At 30.1% G+C, this 21,049-nt stretch overlaps 1 protein-coding gene across 6 annotated transcripts in view; it reads left to right on the top strand.

Annotated features, from left to right (window-relative positions):
- Nucleotides 1-21,049, top strand: part of Pcf11 (Pcf11 cleavage and polyadenylation factor subunit) — a 65,907-nt gene that overhangs the window by 31,236 nt on the left and 13,622 nt on the right. For 4 of the 6 annotated variants that reach the window (XM_076464949.1, XM_076464950.1, XM_076464948.1 and 1 more), the window contains 12 exons: nucleotides 41-188; nucleotides 2,314-2,531; nucleotides 5,332-6,234; nucleotides 7,595-7,884; nucleotides 12,073-12,183; nucleotides 13,947-14,287; nucleotides 15,208-15,475; nucleotides 16,741-16,924; nucleotides 17,540-17,582; nucleotides 19,423-19,523; nucleotides 19,843-19,935; nucleotides 20,242-20,277. In XM_076464949.1, the coding sequence (XP_076321064.1) occupies nucleotides 41-188; nucleotides 2,314-2,531; nucleotides 5,332-6,234; nucleotides 7,595-7,884; nucleotides 12,073-12,183; nucleotides 13,947-14,287; nucleotides 15,208-15,475; nucleotides 16,741-16,924; nucleotides 17,540-17,582; nucleotides 19,423-19,523; nucleotides 19,843-19,935; nucleotides 20,242-20,277 (2,736 nt within the window). The remainder of the gene's footprint in view (nucleotides 1-40; nucleotides 189-2,313; nucleotides 2,532-5,331; nucleotides 6,235-7,594; nucleotides 7,885-12,072; nucleotides 12,184-13,946; nucleotides 14,288-15,207; nucleotides 15,476-16,740; nucleotides 16,925-17,539; nucleotides 17,583-19,422; nucleotides 19,524-19,842; nucleotides 19,936-20,241; nucleotides 20,278-21,049) is intronic. The other 2 variants (XM_076464952.1, XM_076464953.1) reach the window with 1 other exon arrangement.

Genomic DNA, 21,049 nt, shown 5'->3' with positions numbered 1-21,049 from the left:
TATTGGTTTTTGTAATCTTAATAAAATTGTTTCTTTACAGTCAAAACCAGAAGAACTTATTCAAGAACAGGATGGCTATCTATCTCATCTCAGATTGGATAGTAGTTTCAATAAAAAACCTAATCATGCTTCCACATGGCTTATAGAAGATCAGATGAACCTAGAAAATGAATTTAGAAGCAAAACAGGTATTTTTATTTGGTTGGCTTTTATAGCGATTTTTAGATCTAGGCAACAGCTGTCATGCAACTTTTTCAGTTTGCATGGAAACACAATATTCAGGCTATGTGATTTCATTCAATGAATAAATAAGTTGATGACCTTGTAAATGTAATGTTTAGGATGTCTAAAATGCAATTATAAATACCACAGTCTTTGATAAACTTCATGTTTACCTATGACGTGTGTGCACATAAAAACTACTAAAATAATACCTTGATTGCAGTAATATCGTTTACTGACTTCGTGCCATTTCATTTAGAAACTGTATGGCTTTCGTCAATTTTTAACCTTATGTCAAAACTACAATTTTTGCCATCTCTATTTACCTTTTTATTTCTGTTGTAGAATTGCTGAAGTTTGCATGGTATCTTGAATGTGTTGGGTGAACTGTTCAGTTTTGTAGTTTGTGTATTCAGAAACAAATTTTTTAAAAATTACTGAAGTAATATAGTATTTTACACACAACATAATGTTTAGTGAGACAATCTGATTTTCAAAATGTTTTATTTAGCAAATGATGTTTATTGTCATATTTAAGCATCATTGAAACTGGTTTTAACCCTATACACAATGGTGAGGATCACAGTGTGCATACCACAACCTTTTATGGAGTGTCAGTCAACATTATGTTATGTATTTCATGTCAGAGTTAAAAAGAAGCTATGGTCCTAAGTATGAAGAAAACAAGCTTGTGTCTCTACTGTTATTGCTATTTATACATTGAAGGTTGTAACATACCAGGTTACAGTTCTGAGCCATTTGATAAACATACCATGTTTGTAACAATAAACATAAAACAATTGTATATTTTGATGCTCCTTGAGAAACCTTAATCAAGGCCATTGACTTAAGACCAGATAATTTTGACAATGCATCTCGGCAAGCTCAACTTTTAGAAGTTACTTACACCCTTGTTTCTCAACCATTGCATAAAATATAAGCCCAGTGAGATCTTTAAGCCAGTGACATATTCCTGGTGCATATAATTTGTAAAAAATAATAAAATGTGGTTTTATTGATAAAAAGTTACCTCTTGCATTTAAGGGTGAGTTTACAATATTCTGACTAACTTTTTGCAAATGGAATACTTGGTAACTCACCAAGATTGCTCTCCCATTTTCAGGTGTGATGTATATCTTTTTTTTAATTTATTTCAAAGGTTCTCATGTACTACCAAAAAGGTCTTTGCATGTCATCAGGGTTATGTGTACTTTGAGTGGAGAACCACTGATCTGAATTAATTTTTCATGTTTTTGGCTTCTCTACTTACTTCTATAGGGGTGAAAGAAATTGTTACAACAAGAACAAATGTATTTTATACAACAAGGCTTGATATCATGCAGTGTGCTATAGACACCCAAAGACATTTCATAGTGTTCTTGAAAAATGAACTTCTATAATTATATGTAAAAATGGTTGGTATGAGTAGAAAAAAACTGTAGAGGAGCAAACAACGTTTCGACCTTCTTTGGTTATTGTCAGTTTCACATAGTTTTTCTCTACCCATACCAACCGTTTTTACATATATTTTTCTCTACAAGTGGGCTTTCTCATCATCACAGACTTCTATAATTTATTTGTAAATTGAAGGTATACTTTATACCTTCAAGTGTGCCAAATAAGATAAAACATCCTTGTAATACTATAAGTATTTGTAAATAGTTCTCACATAACTTATGTAGTTTGATTTTCAAGGAAGACGTTTGTATACTAGTATTTTAAATGAATTGTCAATTCTTTATTTTTGGTATCAAAGTTTATCAAGGTGACTGGGTTACACCAGCCAAAGCTGTAACTGATTTGTTGCCTATATCTGTTATTTTTTCAGTTTTTAAGCATAAGATTGTTTTATGTATAACACTGAAATTACATTAAAATTTGATCATGCTGTGTTATTTCTGAAGCTCAACCTTAAATTTATTTAGTGATATAATAATAATTTTGCTCAGCTTTAAAATCATTTGAAAAGTAAAATGTTACTGCAAACTATATATATTTCAATTGTTGAGTTATGCTCTGCATATTACAAGTTTCTGTCATGAAAACATGTTAAGACATCAACTGTTTACATATACTTACTAATCTGAACAGGTGGAACAAATGATGAAAGATCATTAGTACAGAAAAAAGTCAAAGACAAGTTCCATCATCAAGACTTAATGTTGCTAGAAAGAGGGCCTATCCAATTAAATGGGGAAGTAAAACAGATTTACTATTTTGGAAACAAGGCTGTAGTTATGGTGAATCGTGGTGACCCACGAGAAATAGCATTCACTGGCAGTCCTGTTCCAGTTTTTATAAATGATAAGGTTGGTGAATTAATTTCTTCATTTTTTTTTTTAAATTGCTTTTCATGGTTTCAAGCATAGTTGAACTAGTAATTTGATATTTAAAAAAACCTTTATAGTTGTACTTCAGTTTTTTGTTTTTTATTTAAAATAGCATAGAAGTATAAGACATACTTACCTTGACAAAGAAACCTCGAAAAGTAGTATAGTTTATAAAAAAATCTTGTATCAGAATTTTGGTACTTGACTACAGTCACAAGAACTAACAGAAAAATTCATGGATACTTTGAAGAAAATATTCCTGATAAACTATCCATAAATTTTGTAATTATAGTAGTTTTGAAGAAATCACAAGGAAACGGAACATACAACCTAGAACTAATGAATTTAAGCCTACATAATGAGTTGACTTTATTGATGAGTAAAATGTGTCTTACATTCAGAAGTTTATTAAACTACTTTTTGTTTATGTTATACCAATTAGTATAGCACTGTAGTATACAAGTTTTAAATGCTTAATTTTACAAAGCAATATTTTAAAAATCCTTAATTTTCCCTTGTGTGACACATGACATATTTTCTTTTGGCATCTTGTTTTCCTTTTTTATCCACCATTCCTTACAAAGTATGAAATTAAGTGTAAGTTACTCGTTATAAAATTGTCATTCCGTAGATGAACCATAATTTTTATAGCCTTCAATTTTGTTGGTGACACAGATATTGAACAGAAAATTATACTGCTCCTGTTACATCCTCTCTTTCAGTATATGTTAATACTTCTTTCTTTTATTTAAGTTTCTAGTACATATAACAGATAGAAAGTCAAGGTTTTCATCTATCAAATGATGTATTATGTAACATTGTGCTCAGAACAGATAAATTACAATTTCAGTGAGAGTACAACCCTCACTCCCATAAGAAAGTTCATGGCAAGATTGAATGTATTTATAACAATTCTTTGCATAGTTAGAAAGGCAGAAAAAATTTTGAGAGTTAGGAGAAATTGATTATTTTTGCACAGTATTATTATGTTTTTGGTGCATTATTTAATTATATAAAAATTTAGTGCATTAATATCATTAGTATTAAAAAAAAAGTTAGGGTTACACTGTTCAACAATAAACAACAAGCAAAAAAAATTATTGAGTAAGTTCTTATTTTCCTTATCTGTTTTTTATGTATTATTATAAAAGTAACTAAAATGTAGAAATAGGGATCTGTTTCAGGTTACTTAAGATTAGATTAGGTAAAATACAAAAATTTTTACAAGGCACACAATCAGCTTGTAGTAACTCATGGGTAATATAATTTAATTGCTTGAGTGATTCATGTCTTATAATGACATGGATAGAAGTTGGGCACAGTTCATAGGGCAATAGAGCAATAAAATTTAATTATAAATAGATGTATACTGTTACAAGCTTAAAGCTATTTAGGATAAACAAATGTAGTTTGTTTTACTATTTGAAGTCATTCTAGAAAGAAAGAGGGGGTAGTTTAGATTTATTTTGATACTTTTGGTGGTTATTAGGTCAGTCAAATTGACTGATCCTATTTTGAGATAGGGTAGAGATAAAATATAAAGTTGTATTGAAAGGAAGAAACATTTTAAAGTATTTAGGTTTTGGGGAATACACAAAGGAAAGTTGAGATTCTTGAGGTGAGGAAAAATTACATTTTATCTTAACATGAAAATTATTTTGCACACAGACTATTCAAAACAAATACGTGATATATTCATGGACAAAATTTTTAGTTCATAAAAATAGTTTAAAAATATTTTTTTTTATGTGAAAGTGAAAGACTATGTTAACTGAAAGACTGCCATATATTGTGAAGGTATTTACACTATGCTGAAAGAAATATTAAATATATATATATATATATGAAATATGCCAGTCAATTGGTTATTCACATGCCTTATATTTTGAAGTGTATGTAAGGGGCTATTTTCAAAAGTAGAAAGAGGTGAATGGGGCCACTGTGTTTGAATCTAGTGCAAAAGTCATGTCTCAGCAAAATAAATGGATAAGAGGTTCTTATTTTACATTCTAGCTTGTCAGCATTAGTAATTTGAATTCCTCATTTATACAAAATACTTAGTATTTTGACATTTGAAGCATCTAATTTTAAAGTGCTGCATTCAACATACCACATGACTCACTTAAATCTATATTGAGGTGTGTTCCTTTAATTTTGACTTTTAAATTGCGATATTAACTCATGTATAATAAAGTTTAAATTATCTACAATTTCATTCAAAACTTACTGACATAAATTCATGAAACAGTAGTTTAATAAAATTTTGAAGACAAATAAGTGTAAGACATGGCCTTTCATTCTTTGACCCATCATGAAAGGTTTAATAGCTAATATTTTGTATGCATTTATTAATGGAAATTACAGAGTTGTTACTAATTCAAATATCTAATTATACTAAACATAATCCACCATTGTTGTTGTGATGTTACTTGAAGTAGGAACATTTGTAACAATTGTCATTTCATATAGCTCTTGGAGATACTGTTCCCACATTGAAAATTTCACTTTCATGTTTAAAAATGTTCTGAAATACAAATGATCTTACTAAGGAGAATAAGAATGTAAGGGAGAAATGCAGTTTATATGCTATGTAAATGATGTATTGCATTTACATATTTTAATAAACTAGTGCATAAGGTTTGTTTATTTTTACCATATGTTTGTATCAAAGATATGCACGTAATGTCTGCATAAGTAACCAGATGTGCGTGTTTCTAAAAAAATTAAACTTTTGAAGTTAAGAGTTTCAAGATATTCATTTAAGTTTTATTATTTTTAGGATCCCATCACCTTACACTTTGAAAATGAAATGAAAGAATTTGAATTGGATGGAAAGAAACATACCATAAAATTTGGGCTTCCAGCTCGGGAAATCTACATAGATGGAAAACCTTATGAAGCAAGATTTGATGGACCTCCAATTGATGTACTTTTAGATGGGTCATTGTGCAAAATCAGGTTGGGTGGTCCACCACCAACTATAGTAGTTGGGGAAGAGCCCCAGTATCAAATTTTAGATTACCTTGAAGCAGCTAATGAGGCTAAGAAGAAACAATTAAGAAAGCCACCTGATATATCTGAGAACTTTTCTGATGTCAAGTTAAATGAGGAAGCCGAGGTTGAAGTAAAGGATTCACCAATGGATGTTGATTTAAGAGGAGGAGGTCATTCTGATGGTGCATCTTCAAAACAGCTTGGTAGTGATGAACAGAAGAAATCAGAAGTAGATAGTTCAAAGGAAAATGCATCTAATGAAGAAAGAAACATATTTAATGAAGACATGGGTAAAAAAGACACATTAGAATTGTTTTCAAATCTTGAAGATGTGGATATGAGAAAAGTGTCTGGACCAGTTAAAAAAGAGTCTATAGCAGATGATCTAGACCGTGAAAACTCAGATGAAACAATAGAAAGCAAGTCACATCATTCTCTTCTTCCTCTCTCAAACAAGAACATAGGCCAAGATTTATTGCATGACAGGGATCTAGAATGGAGAGAACATATTTCTCCCTCAGAAAGATTTTCTCACATATTAAAAGATCGTCACAGAGACTCTCCACCAAGGGTTGTCAAAGGAAGTCCATGGAATAGTCCTGCTCGCATGGAAGGTTCTGTGGGTAGTCCTTTATACCATGATGCTTCAGAACAACGCCCAAGTCGTACCCTTTCCCCGAGAAGAATGGTAAGCTACTTTTCTCATGTTGTGTGTGTTAGATAAAACTTAAGTTGAAAGAAAAGCAGTCTGGTGTAGAATATATGTGACAAACCAAAGTGCAATAATATTCAAAATCAAGTCAAAGGTGTTTTTGCTGACATTTCTAATAATTTAAATCATGGTGTATTTATATTAGTTCAAATACACATAATATCATGACTCACCATATTATAAATAACTCACAGTAAGACAAAAGTATTTTTAAGTCTTTTTTTCATATAGATTCATAGTATTCAACTTAGTTTTGTGGTCAGAACTGAGTGTAGCCTGTGAATATAAGCAGAACTTTACGGTCATTCCTGTCTAAAACATTTATTTATTGTTTCTTTTTCAAATTAATTTTTAACAAAATAAATTGTTAAAAACTGTAAAGTGTAAGTTTATTTTACTTCTGTCATACAGATCAGTACGCAATAAAGTACTTTTTTCTCCTTCTGGTATTGAACACAGTTTCTTTAATTGGTATGATTAAAATTAGCTGTTTAATTTTTTTATCTAAAATTGTAAAATAAATGATAATAAGCTATTGACATATGATGTTGAACTTAAATATTTGATAGCTAAAGAGATTTTTCACACTTTGGGTTGGAACTTTCATAACAATACCATTAACATGTGGGTGTAACTTCTTTTTGAATAGTAGAGGTCTCACTGTGTTTTATACATTGTTAAAAAATGTAAAGTATGTTATAAAGATTCTATTGACCTAATACTTAATTTAATATAGCCATGTTACAACTCGCATCTACTTACAGTACTAAAACACTGTTATGGTACTTTATAACAATTCTATTTTGAACCTTTTAGTGACTTTTGTATTTGCACTTTCTTCAAAAGTGTATATTCAGTTAATTTGAAGATAATTTGTTTTCCTATTAATGCTATTTCTTTTCTACCTTCTTTTAGCAATACAACTTTGTTATCATAAAATATTCAGAAATAAGTTCCTCATCTTTTCCTCAAGAACTTTTTACATAGTATTTGTAATAAGTTTGTGCCTTTCTAGAGATAATTTCAAAGTGATTGACATAAAATTGATTTGTGACTGTACTGCTTCATTAAGTCACATCATTACTTTGTTGGTATTAAAGCAAGACAGTGGTTTGGTATGGAATACCTACTTAAAAATACAACATAAATGTCCAGAAAACATTAAAACTTGATTCTGAAGTTTTTCAAAATTCAATGGTATTGAAGCATAATTTGTATTTATACAGAGAAGTAATTTTTTTTATTTCTGTGTTTATACCCAAGTTTTGCATTTTTACTTAAAACTTAAAGCATATGATCAGTTTTTAAGTTTATTGTAAAATTATTGACATTGAAGGAACCCATGGATTGGAAGAACAATGAACAGCCTCATGGTATACTTCAAGGACAAAACAGAGTTTCTCCTCATCACTGTTCAGATATGTGGGAAGATGGTACTGAACCAAGACCAAGATGGAAAGATGATGACAGGTGGATTTGTGAGCCTCCTGACTGGCCAAGAGACCAATCTGGAAAGGCACTTCTTAGACCCCCTGATATGACTCCTCACCCCGGGGTAGGACATGGACATTTACTTCCCAGGGAATATGATAAAGAGGAATGGGGACCAGAAAGAGAAATTCCACAGTAAGAACTTTTTCACTACATGTAACCTTGAAATAACAATAATGAACAGCTTCTTTTGAGCTCATAGAATCTGCTCGTTAATCTTTGGGGTATATGCTCTTTAAGCATATTTTTCTTTAAAAATATTCCATTTATTAGAAAAAAAATCATTCTGGGTGGTTTAAATTGCTATAACTGTTGTCTAGTATAATAAATTATGTAAAACAAAATATAGCTGAGTATTATTTCTTGTCACGTGTATAATGTTAAAATAGGTACACATTTACAAATATTTTAATTGAGGTTGAGCAGTGAAAGACCTAATTCTAGTAAAGACGAACCATTTTATTCCATGACAAATTACCAGTTGTGCAGAACACATGGGTGGATGGAATACCAATTACCAAAAATTGAGTTGAGAATAGCATCTGACAAATAAATGTATGTTATAACCTTGGACATTGCAATGTCCTCTTAAATGCCTGTAAAAGTCTGGGCATGTTATTATCATCTACTGGAGATAACACAATTTTAAAATGGAACAAAACCTATCACAAAAATGGTAAGATAAATATCAGGAGTGTGAAGAAAAAGCTTCTATCAGTGAAAATTGTGCTCTAGAGAAAAATGACCATAATCAGGCCATTACATGAAACATCAGTGGTGTTACGAAAAGAGAGTAAGCCCTGCACTGTTAATTGTTAGCATACATTGTGAAGTCATCTGTGTGTGTGTGTACTGCATGTGTTTTCAAATTAACTGGTTGTAAAATGTGCCATTTCAATTCCAGTTACAAGTACACATTAAAAGTGCAAGTAATATGCATCAAGACTAATCTTTAAAATTATTGTAACACCTTTTTATGGTGATTTAAAAAAAATCATAGCTTATTCTGAAACTTTCATTTAATACAGTGGAGCGCCGTTAAGCCGAAGTCGCCAACAGCTCCGCCGAGGAGCCTCATCCGGGCCATTGCGTGATCATTATAATATTAATGTATAGACTATTCAGATACAATAGACAAGTGCCGTTTTAACACAAACGACCAATGCATTGCGATGGTTCGCTTTTCCCCTTTTTTATAAATAAAATATACAACACAATTTTGATTAAGATTTATTAATAATATAAAGAATTTCGCCTTCCCGTGTTACATGCGGGCCGCCATTTTAAATCTCGTGATAGCGATATTGCGCAGTTGCATAAATTATTAAATTTAAACAGTAAACTCTGGATCTGCATTAGGGCCATGAAGTTCCTTGTGTAGTTTCTCTGCTTGTGCTTGAATAACTGGTCCAGATATGGGAATTGTTTCTGGCTTCACAAAATGCATTGAACGTTGCCTTGTCTAACTTAGGATCTTGTGCTGTTCTAGATCTCTTGTGTTTCAAACCACCCTCATCAAGTTCATCAAGAAATCCTCTTAACTTATTTTCATCTTTAATCCACCCACGCAATGTAGACTCGGGTATGCCTAACTCTCTACTAACTTTAGCGCGAGTTTCGCCGTTTCGTATTCTTTCTATGACATTCAGCTTTTGCAGAACGTCATACGATGCATGTTTACGTTTGGTACTCATGGGGTAGGAATTTGTCAATATGATATGCTCACTATTAATTCAGAAACTGAAGTGATTTCTATTGGGTTTGTGGCCAATATTTATACAATTCCATAAAAATATCGGATTATCGAATTAAAAATAATACTTTAATTATTGATCACTTTTTTCACGGATTTATCGCGGATTAACTTTAATGTATGGAGAGGTGTGATTCGGTAACAATGGCGGCCTCCATAAAGCTGACATAGAGAGCGGATAAGGTAGATTAACGGTCGATTTCTTTTGTAATATATTTTATTTATTTCCCAAATTAAAGCAAATCCTTTTTAAATATCCCCTCGAAGTTATAAAACCAGGATTAAATTCGTAAGCCGCGTTTTTACACGTTCTTAAATTAACGGTGAGCCGCGATAATCCTCGCTCACATCGCTTACAAGACTTGCTATAGCGGCTTAAGCGATTTCGCGGTTTACTGGTCCGCGGCTTAATGGCGCTCCACTGTACTTGTAATCTTATGCGTATAGGCTTTCAGTTTGACTGACTTTTTAGTGTGCATTTCATGAACTGTTTGTTTTATGCAGTTACATTCGAAATTTAATTCAATAACTGTTTTCAGTGCGTGTTAATTAACTTTCCATCAAAATTTAATTTATAATTCAAATATTTATATTATCTAAATTTTAATCTGTTAATGAAAAAAAAATTGAATTTTCAATCTTTACCCTTCTGTCATATTCAAATTTGCTTTTAGATTTAATGACTTCAACAATATAACTTATTTAGTGCATGACAAGCACAAACTACCCACATTGACAAGGACAATAGTTCATAGAAAAGGCTTAACGTGTTGAGTATAGGCTTTAATCAATGGTTAAGTGATTTTTTTTTCCTCTTAATCATTTAAAATTAATTGGAAAACCAGATAATTTATTGTACTTATGGAACATTCTGTTTTTATACTTGGTAAATTATTTTGTTCTAAAATACATATTTGAAAACCACAAATTATTTTTGGACAATCAACATAGTGAGAGAAAGAAAGCAGGGTTACTGAAGCATGGTGTCAGAGTACAAATAGCCGCAACATATAAAATATAAAATAAGTACTAAATTTCTTATTTTGTTATGCAAATTACTTATTTATTGTTATTTCTTTTTAATAAAAGTAACAAAAATCTACAAATTAGAAATTTCTTAGATTAGATAAAAGTTAAAGGGAAAATAAGTTTAAAAATTTCAGAAAATGGGTCAGTAGAGAAACTGCTCAAGGTATGCATGTCACATGCTATAACCTGGTGTTTATTTATCTTAGTATTTCTCACTGTCATTTATTGCTTTTCACATCAGTGTCAGGTCAAAGTAAAATAATAAAACTGATTTCATATTTTCAACAGCATATTTCACTTTATATTGGTTATTTCAATACAGTTTGTGTCAGAGGATTAAAAAAGTATTAGAAATAGTTTTATTAAAAAAATTTATGTTCATTTAGAAGGAATGTTCTAGAGGATGTGAATTAATTATGAAAGTATTAGATCAAAATAAATATTTTTATTCTTAGCACCTTTCACTTGGATTGATTCAATAAAAGTTTTATCGACTCACATAAAAATATTAATAAAAACAGCAGATTTTATGTTCTCAGGCCTTATAATGTGTACTAAAAGCTTGCCAAATTTTATGAAAATGCACTTAGTACATTCAAAATTATAGTATGTATAACACGTATATTTATTATCTGGAAGTTGGTTTCCCTTTTATATTCACACATTCAAAGTTTACCTTGAGACAAATATTATTCTACTCAGTTCTCTAACTGAAATTAAGCTATTTTTGCATTAGGTTTCTACTTATGCATATATTTTTAAGGCAGTACTCAAGAACTACAGAATTACAACAACTGTGTTGTATTCTCACAGTCTTTTCTATTTTAGGTTTCTCATAAGTATGAAAAGATTATAGAAAATGTCTTAGTTGTTTATTAACTTAAATGTATGTACATTTCATAATGATTTCACATTTTCTTTTCCAGTGTTATTCTTGTCAGAAATTTCTCTTGTAGGTTTTCTTTGCAAACTGAATTATTGACAATAAGTTTGTTGTTGATAAAATAATCCACACAGTGTTGAACTTAAATTTATATTAAGTTTTTTTACTGATGTACTTAACTATAATATTTCATAAAAATTAGCTAAAATTGTTTCTGTTTTTCATATTTAACTCAAGATAAGTGTCCTTAAAGTTAATGGGAAATATTTTAAGCATATTTTATGCTGTCTACTTAACAGATTGTTAAATTCTGAACAAATTTCAAATGCTGGTGAGGTAATTAAATAATTAGGGTTTGTTTATATGATGTTAAGTAAGCTATCTTTTTATCAAAGATGATATTTCAGATTATACTTATGGCTGAAATAACGTTTAACATGGTTCTGTTTCTTTGTATTGCATAAATGGTAGAAGTTTAACCAGCAAAGAAAATATTTATTCCTCTTCTTACTGTGTAGGTTAAATGTAATTAAATGCTTATATTTTAGTCACCATAGACACAAATTTTGTTTTCTGCTTTGAAATGTATTTGCATTTTATGCCTAATGGGTAAGAAAGCACTTCATTATTAAATTTTAAGTTTTTTTTTCTCCCCTAGGCAGCATATTGCACAAAGACCACCCTTTAGACCCAGACGAAACAGTCCAAGTCACTATGAAGAATATCCTGATTACCATATTCAGCCACCACAGTATGCTATAAGACAAAGGTAGCGTATTTTGTTTATGAACCCATTTCATCCAATGAAACTAGAACAAACTTGATAAGATATCAGCTCATATGAGGGTGACTGTTTACAAAGTAAGATAGTGAGGGTTATTATTCATACATTTCTATCCCTCTTATTTTTCGTTTTCATTAACCTTATTACAATGGGTTTTAGGTGTTAAATGTTTGGTCTTTGCATGTGTCCAAGGCTTATGGCCTTTAAAACAATAAAAATTCAGGTCTATTAGAATTCGTCCATCTCAAAAATATGTCTGTTTACTCAGAACTATAGAAATGCTTATTCTTGTTTTGATTCTCACATGGCTTCCCTATTCTATCAGTGAAAATTTCTACATGCTAGTGTAGAGAAGTTTTTGTGATAACACAAAGTGGGTTGGACAGTAATTAGTAGATCTTAAAACTACCTTGAAACCAGATAAAAGCAATGGCTAAAAATGACTGAATATGACTGTGGCAATGTAAATAAAGTTAGCAATGTAGAGTAAGCAGTGATGTATGGTTTCTGAGCAAGCATCTAATAGAAGAAAACAGAGTGGAAACCCAAGGATTCTGATATGAAGTTTACGAAAGTGAGGAACCAACAACAAACCTGGAAATGTTTTTATGATTTGTTTGTTATTTTTTCTTTTGATAATTTTTATGTTATGTCTGTTAGAAATCAATAGGAATATTTTCCTATGAGAAGAGATCAGGTAGGGTTAGAAAGTGCCATAAGCTAGGAATTCTGCAAGGGCAAACTATTCAGATGACAGAAAAGTTTTGTATATGTATATTAGTAAGGTTATTGTTACTGAAACAGCAGGTACAAATAAAAGAATTCCTTATTTATTGAATGAACCAACAATAATTATTAGAGAGAAGCTCAGCTTGACAGAAAAGTATAGTTGGAAGAGCATTGCATATCAGTGTAAGTACAGAATACAACAACAATTTGTGTTTCTGTCTGTTAATTCTTTTCTTGTTCATTGGTGTTTTATACTGGTTTTCTAGCTGCATAACCACTTCAGTAGTAAAGACAAATAACAAGTATTGGATAATTAATAAAAATAAAGAAATTAGAGCTCATTGAAACAAACTTTCTGATTAATAATCAAAAAAAATTTTTCCATAATGTTTCAGTTGTTACTTTCATTGAATGGATGTGAAAATGAATACACTGTAACAAGTTTTTTAGAAATAGTTTTTCAACAAAAGTTTCAAAAATTAACAACCTGAGATATGCAATTAGACCAAATGTTTTGTTTTTTTTCTATAACAAATTTGATATTGTGTGTAAAGTATGTATGATATTTCATGTATTACAAGGTTCAGCATTATAAGTGTAAGAACAAAACATTGATTGATGTTAAGTTGCCAGTTCAGAAAGGTTTAAATAATATGAATAGGACACTCATTTGTTTTTGTATGGAATATTAACAACTTATATAAAGTAATGTATTGATACTATTTTGATTTATATCAACACATTACTTCATAAAAATAATTGCTTTATTTGCTTTGTTGAAGACTGCATTAAAGTACAACAGTTAAGTCTAACTAAAAATGCATGCTTTATCTATATTGCACATATTTGAGGTATTAATAAGCATATGTATGTAGAAGTATTAAAAATAACTATTGGTCTGATGAACCCTGGTGTGATAAGAAAGGTTTTTATCAGCACTGGATATAGATTGTTATAAATTCTTTTTTACTTTCACTCTTAAGTTTTAAGAATTTTTTTTTACTCTTATCATCAAACAGGCTTCCTCATCCTGGGGTTCATCCAAGGGAACAACATGCGAGACCATTTCATGGTCCACCTGAAGCTCGTCCAAGATTTCCACACTTTGCTCGAGATCCAAGAGGCCCTTATCCAAGAGGACCTTTCATTCCAAATTTCAGGTTAAGGGGTCCAGCAGGCCCACGCTTTTCTGGTATACATCGTGGTCCTCCTCCTCCAAGAGAACGAGGACCAGGCATGTTAAATCCAGTACAACATACTGGTCCTCGGGTTCAGAAAGCTTTACTGCCTGCTCCAGTCTCAGCTGGTCTTCCCTCAAATGTAACTGCCTCCTCGCAAAGAGAGTCTCTTCCAGTAACAGGTATAAAATATTGTGGGAGATTGGTTTGCATTAACCCATTGACTGCAGCTACTCAAAATTGTGCTTAATTTTTGCAAGCCATATCACCTTATAGGGCACACTTTCATTCAGTTACTAGAGGCTTACCATTTCTTGTATGACAAATCAGCAGTCAGTGGGTTAAAGGGTGTTTATCACATTGTTTGTGTTTATGTCAGAGATTATTTACCATCTGTACATACCAAACTTTTTGTTATCATTAATCAGTAATTCTCAAGGAAGAATGAATTGATTCTTGAATACAAGTTTTCGTAGTTTTCATTTCTTCATGTACTTCTATTTCCAAGAACTGTAAACCTGTGCTTAGAAAAAAAATGTTTATGTATTTCATATTTCATTGGTTGCATTTGTTGGTAATCCTTTTCTCACAGGTCATGTGTATGAACAGTTCAAACAGCTATACTGTTATCTGTTACATCTGTAATTCCTCTGAAAAATTATGAATAAATGCAGTCAGTGAAATATGAAATATCTGAAGGAATATATAAGCAGGATATTTTACTTTCATGAAACTTAAAAGATAAGAATTGACAATTTTTATAACAATTTATTTTATAGATTTTTACATTTATGTAGTTTTTGTAAGGAATGCTTTATACATCATAATATCAGTTTGTTTTCTAAAGTATTTTGATATTATTGAAATATGAAAAGAAGTATATCTGTGTTTTTGGCTGATAACCTTGTAGTTTCTTAAGCAGTATATTTGCCTTTATTGTATTGGACAGATGAATTTGTAGCCCATCTAAATGATTAGTTATCAGTATAGTTGTTATATTCAATAAAGAATGAAATGATAAAGTAACATTTAGTTTTAACTTTGAAAATATTTAAAACAACCTTTAAATACAGTTTTATGTGTTTACCTTATTTACATACAGCCTCTCAACCAGTGACTAGTCAAGCTCCCATGTTTGTAGAAACACCTTCTGTTCCAGCACCCCTAGATATTGACGTCAATGCCTTGTTTAACAAACTGGTACTTGCTGGAATAATTGCTGAAGTCTCTCAGCCAACTGCTGAAACCAAAAGTAAAGAGGAACCTCTGTCAGTTGAAAATAAAGAAGAGGTTGACAAAACAGAAAGCAAGGTGAACCAAGAAGAAGAGAAAATTCCTCTCATTGAATGGAAAGCAGATTCCTTAAAAATGTAAATATATATTCAGACTTGCAACACTAACCATTACTTTATCAACTGTGCTTTATTCATTAGCTTTATAAAGTAATAATCCAGAAATAACAACTTTCTGTATTTAATTAATTTACTATATGTAAATATTTAGACCAATATTTTGCTAAAAACGTAATTATTAAACTTTCATTAATGATTAGAAGAAAATGGGCAAAAGGATTTACATCTCTGTCCTTCAAACATTTTACCTTGAACTTCAGCCTCCTATAGGAGGAGAAAATGAATAGCATATTAGGATAATAGTTGGATAAATAGAATATTGGTAAAATGAAAATCCAGGTTCATTGATGTACTCATACAAGTGGTGCATTTTTAGAATCATTAAGTTAGAATAAACAGTCTTTTACAGACAATATTTATAATTAGTTTTAAAAAAACATAAAAAGTAATAATATATTATTGAAACTTGGACTTTAAAAAACATCCACTCTCAGATTGTAAAATTGTTTCATCACTTCCTTGGTAGAGATTTCATATCTTTATTTCATGATTTTGCTATTTTTTACAACTTTATACTTTTCAATATTTTAACACAGGTAAAGTTTGATCTAGAATATCAGTAGTTTATCATTTTTATTTATGAAATCGTAAATAATAATAACATTATACTGTGAAACATTAGTTTTTTTACAAGCACTTTAAAAAACAGCAAGACCTTTTCGAAATTGTGGTGTAGTAAAACAGAGAATGTACATAATAAATTCTTTGTCATTGGCAAAAGCACATTCTGTATGGTATGAAGGATTGTAGTACTAAGAAATCAAATGTTTAAAAAAAAGCCAGATAAATCACAAAAGTATTACAAAAAGACTTATCTTTTGAGGTAAATTGGAAATGAGTAGGAGGTGCAAAGTAAGTTACTGAAATGTGTTTCATGGGAATTTATAGAAACTATAATGACTGCATGGAACATTTTAGGTCCATTTTGATTGAGGATATTACTGGTAAGACTAATTTTCAGTGTGTGAAAAGTAAAAGGTGGTAAATGGTGTATGAAAAACAGTAATTAATAAATTGGGAAACTTGAGAAATGACTTTAAGAGAGATTTTCAAAAGTTATTAATATGTAAACAAAAATGAGTTGTAATTATGGTAAATAATATGATTGAGCTTTGGAAAGACAGAGTGACCTTTTTGACATGTGCTTGTTATTTATTTAAGAGATAAATCATTTCTTAAAAACATTAGTGAAAATCAAGTTGGTATGATTTTTGTTATTCTAGTCATCACCCAGGTGTGATTAGCAGTTTACATAAAGGAACACAATGTGCTTCATGTGGTTTACGGTTTACTGAGGACCAGCATGAAAAGTATAGTAGGCATCTTGATTGGCACTTTCGAGTTAATAGAAGGGAGAAAGATGGAGTGAAGAAAGCATTTTCTAGGAAGTGGTTTTATGATGTAGAGGTAAGTACATTATAAACATTTAATTACATTTGGAATAATTAATTTTAGTGGTAAGTTTAAAAAACTAATTGTCCTCAGTTGTGGCAGATTATAAAAGCTCTAAAGGTTACATGAGTATATATCATTCAACATATTAATCTTCTGAGGCTTTCTTTGCTTTGAACTGTAACTGTAAATACATCAAATCCTGAAAGACCCAGTGAAAGTATTTTTCTAAATGGTTTAGTTCAAAATCAACCAAATTACTTCTATAGCTAAAACCTTTTGAATACATACAAACAAATCTATACAAATGACTTTTCAGCAATGTATTTTTAAACTTTATAATAAAATTGTTTCAAAATTTATGTATAGATCTGTTATATTCATCATTATTGTTTGTGGTGATAATGTTAGCTATAACTTGACATTTTATACAGACAAAATATTTGTTTTAGTTATTAGTGCAACTGATGTTTTACCTGTTTTTTAACCAATAGATCCTTCTTACCACAGAACTATTGTACTCACTGTGTACATGGAGAAAGTTATTATCTGATGCACTTTTAAAGATTAATTGCTGAAAACTACTTAGTAGGTATACAGTCTAATAATTTTGTTTTTGTTTGTTTTAAGGACTGGATTCAGTTTGAGGAAATTGCTGATTTGGAAGAAGGAGGTAACATGATCAGTCTCAATTATTTCCATAAAGCAGTTTTTTCTATAACTATAAAATTATTTCATACAAACATATATTTTACCTATGAAGAAATTCAGCTATTATCACAATGAAAGAAGAAGGCATCACATTGTTTTATGTATATTTGTGTATGAAATTCTAATATTACCCCATCAGATGAAAGCATATTCAAAACTAATGAAACTGTTTTTTTTTATTCAGTGGAACATATAATTTCAGTGTGATATATAAGAATTGCTTTCAACATGTATAAAAATGAAATCTGTTCAAAGGTAGTAGTGAAACATTTATGAAATGTCTCACCTGCTTTTGGTTTCTTTAGAAGATTTTGCACTAGTTTTGTTCAATTTGACTAGTATTTTTAATTAAACAACTATTTACATAAATATTCCTGCAATTTTGGCAAACAGGTGGAGAAGTGGCTGTATTTAGTGTTTATAATGGCTGTATTTTTATTGTTTCATATGTATTAAATGTTACTCTTGAAAGTAACTGTCACAATGACATATTAAGAATAATATTGTAATGTTTTTAACCCTTTCATGATGGGTCAAAGAGTGAAAGGCCATGTCTTTGCATTTGTCTTAAATTTTGTTGAACTACTATTTTATGAATTTATGTCAGTAAGTGTTGAATCAAATTGTAGATTATAATTAAAACTTTAATATTATATATGAGTTGATATTTTAGTTTAAACGTCATTATTAAAAGAACCCACCTAAATACAGATTCAAGTGAGTCACGTAGTATGTTGAATGCAGCACAGTTCAAAATTAGGTGTTTATGATATCAAAATTCGAAGTCTATAGTTTTGTCCACATGTGAAATTTTGAAATGCTTAGCAACCTACGTCCAACTACAACTGAGTTCAAAGGTCATAATGAGAAGAGATAATTGTTTGCTTTAATTTTTGATTTATTGTTTTATATTTTAAGAAAAAATTTATTTATTTATAAATAGTAGTAATCTATATACATAATGTATAATAATTGAAATGTGTCTATATTACAAAACACTAGTTCACTATAGGACAAAGAAGACTAAAGGTCACTTTTATATTATTGGATACACAACATGAGTGCAAGTGCACTGCATTAATGACTAAATATTTGTATTTGTCATAATATGTATTCACTTCACGAAAAAAGCATAATTCATACTTATTTTATATGATGGTTAAGAAGTTGGTGAAGTGAGACCCCAGAAATAGGGTATAGAAAATAACATAAAATATAAAATCTTAGTGAAAACAAACAGTTGAAATGTATTTAGTGGGTTTTAGAGATTACAAAAATAATGAGATTTTTCAAACAAAGAAGTTCTTATAATCATAATTTGACATTATCCTGCACTCAAACTAGTAACAAAAATCTCTATTTTCACAAACAAATGTTCAGTAAAAATCTGATCTGTTAGGGACAAAACTTAATTTTTTACTGAAATCTACCAAATTTTATGAAGATACACATTGTGTCAAAAGTTACAATGCAAATATTTAATATATGAAGTGTGTAGATGAACTCGCGTATACCAAACCCATCATGGAAGGTTAATGAACACAATATAGTTGTGTTGAAGGCTGAAATAGAACTATACCTAATGCCAAGTTGAAATATTTTATTTCATAAAATGGATATAGTATTGATGTATTAGTAAACAAAGGTTATTTTGTGATGAATATCAAGCTTCTTTATAAAGTTTAAATGCTTCTCTAATATTTTTTTTGCAACTTTGGTATATGGTTTGGAGGGATTGGAATCATTTTTAGGATTAAGATGTAATATTCTGACAATTTCCAACCCTTACTTTTCTATTGCAGCACGAAGCTTTTTTGAGCAGCAAACTGAAGAAGAAATTTATCAGACTAATGAGTTGAGTGAACTCCCAAGTGTTACAGCTTCAGCAAATGAGGCAGAAAATGTAAGTGAAATATAATTAACATCTAGAGATGTGCTCTAACAATAACTATGTGCCTATTTTTTATAATCCGTTTTTAACATATTATTACTTAAAAAATATTTTCTAGCCACATAGGCTAAGTGCTTTAAGGTTGGGTGTTTAACTTTTTTTTAGGAAAAATGTGTATATTTACATTTTCTTTTTAAATGAAGATTGACCTTTTGAAAGGAAAAAGTTTTGCCTGAAATCAGTTGAAGAAAATAAGAGTTCTCCTGTCGAGGAATTTTGAGATTTCTCTTTTTGTGCTATAAGGTTTAACATTGGTTATTTTATATTTCAGAGCTGTTTTGTTTGTAACGAAGCATTTCAGTTATTCTGGGTAGAAGAAGATGAGGAGTGGCACCTCAGAGATGCTGTACGTGTTGACGAGAAGGTAACTTTATTTTGTAATCTATGTTGGGATTGAAACTCATATCATTATTATTTAGTCTTTCCAAAGTTATAGATAAACAGCATTCTCAGTACCAGATTTATTTTTGATGCATAAAAAATGGCACTGTTTTATTGTTTCATTAGGTATTTGAAACTGGTAAACTTTGGGAAGATTCAAAAGTAATACCTCTTCATGATTATACAAAATGACAGTGAATGTTAATAAAAGTAGGTCGGTCTAGACTTTTAATAAAATGATGTTGAGAACAAAAGAAGACTAATGTACATTTTATTTCCATGGTTTTAGGTTTACCATCCACTTTGCTATGAAGACTTCAAGAAGGTAATTGACTTTTCTGTTAAAATGTATTAGAAAAGTTTCACTAACTAGCATTTGTACTAATAAAAACCAAAACAAGTAGTAACTAAAGTTTTTTACTACATTCTCAGTTATATACAGTAGGGTGGAAAAGTTTAAGCTGTCATAAAAATATTACTGTATTACATTTAAGTTGTTCACATGATCAGTGTAGAAGATACCAGATTTGTTCAACTATGGTTATACATGTCACAAAGAAAATATTTTACACCCTTTTATTATTCTTTATCCTAATTTCAGTAACCTTTTGCATTATTGTCCTCTTATTACTATCAACAGTATTGTTATGTAACGTTACAACTTGGTCTAGACTAGATGATTTCTATTATGCAAATGTAATTTTTGTATGTTTTGGTATATTAGTGACATTGGTCATAAAATTCTGTATTCACAATAATATTATAGTAGATTGATACAATTTTTATACATTAAAAAACAGCTGGTATTGGTGGAGAAAGCACTTGTAGTCTATTAGTGCTTTCTCTACCCATACCAGTCGTTTTTCAATATAATTTTCTCTACAAATGGGTTTTCTCGTCATCACAGATCATACAATTTTTGTTTCATTGTGCATAATTGTAAAATATGGGTTATTGCCTTTGAAGCCTAGATACTTTAGCCATCTAAGGTTAATAAACAGGAAACTTTTGTTTAATTACTTAGTGTGAGTATTATGTATATATTTAACAAATAATAAGTGATCACAGAGTTTTTGGCTAATTTGGGTTGTTTATTT

The sequence above is a fragment of the Tachypleus tridentatus genome, chromosome 10 (assembly GCF_004210375.1).
Source record: "Tachypleus tridentatus isolate NWPU-2018 chromosome 10, ASM421037v1, whole genome shotgun sequence".
NCBI lineage: Eukaryota > Metazoa > Arthropoda > Merostomata > Xiphosura > Limulidae > Tachypleus > Tachypleus tridentatus.
The sequence above is the reverse complement of the archived record's forward strand: the minus strand, read 5'-3'. Positions and strand labels throughout refer to the sequence as shown.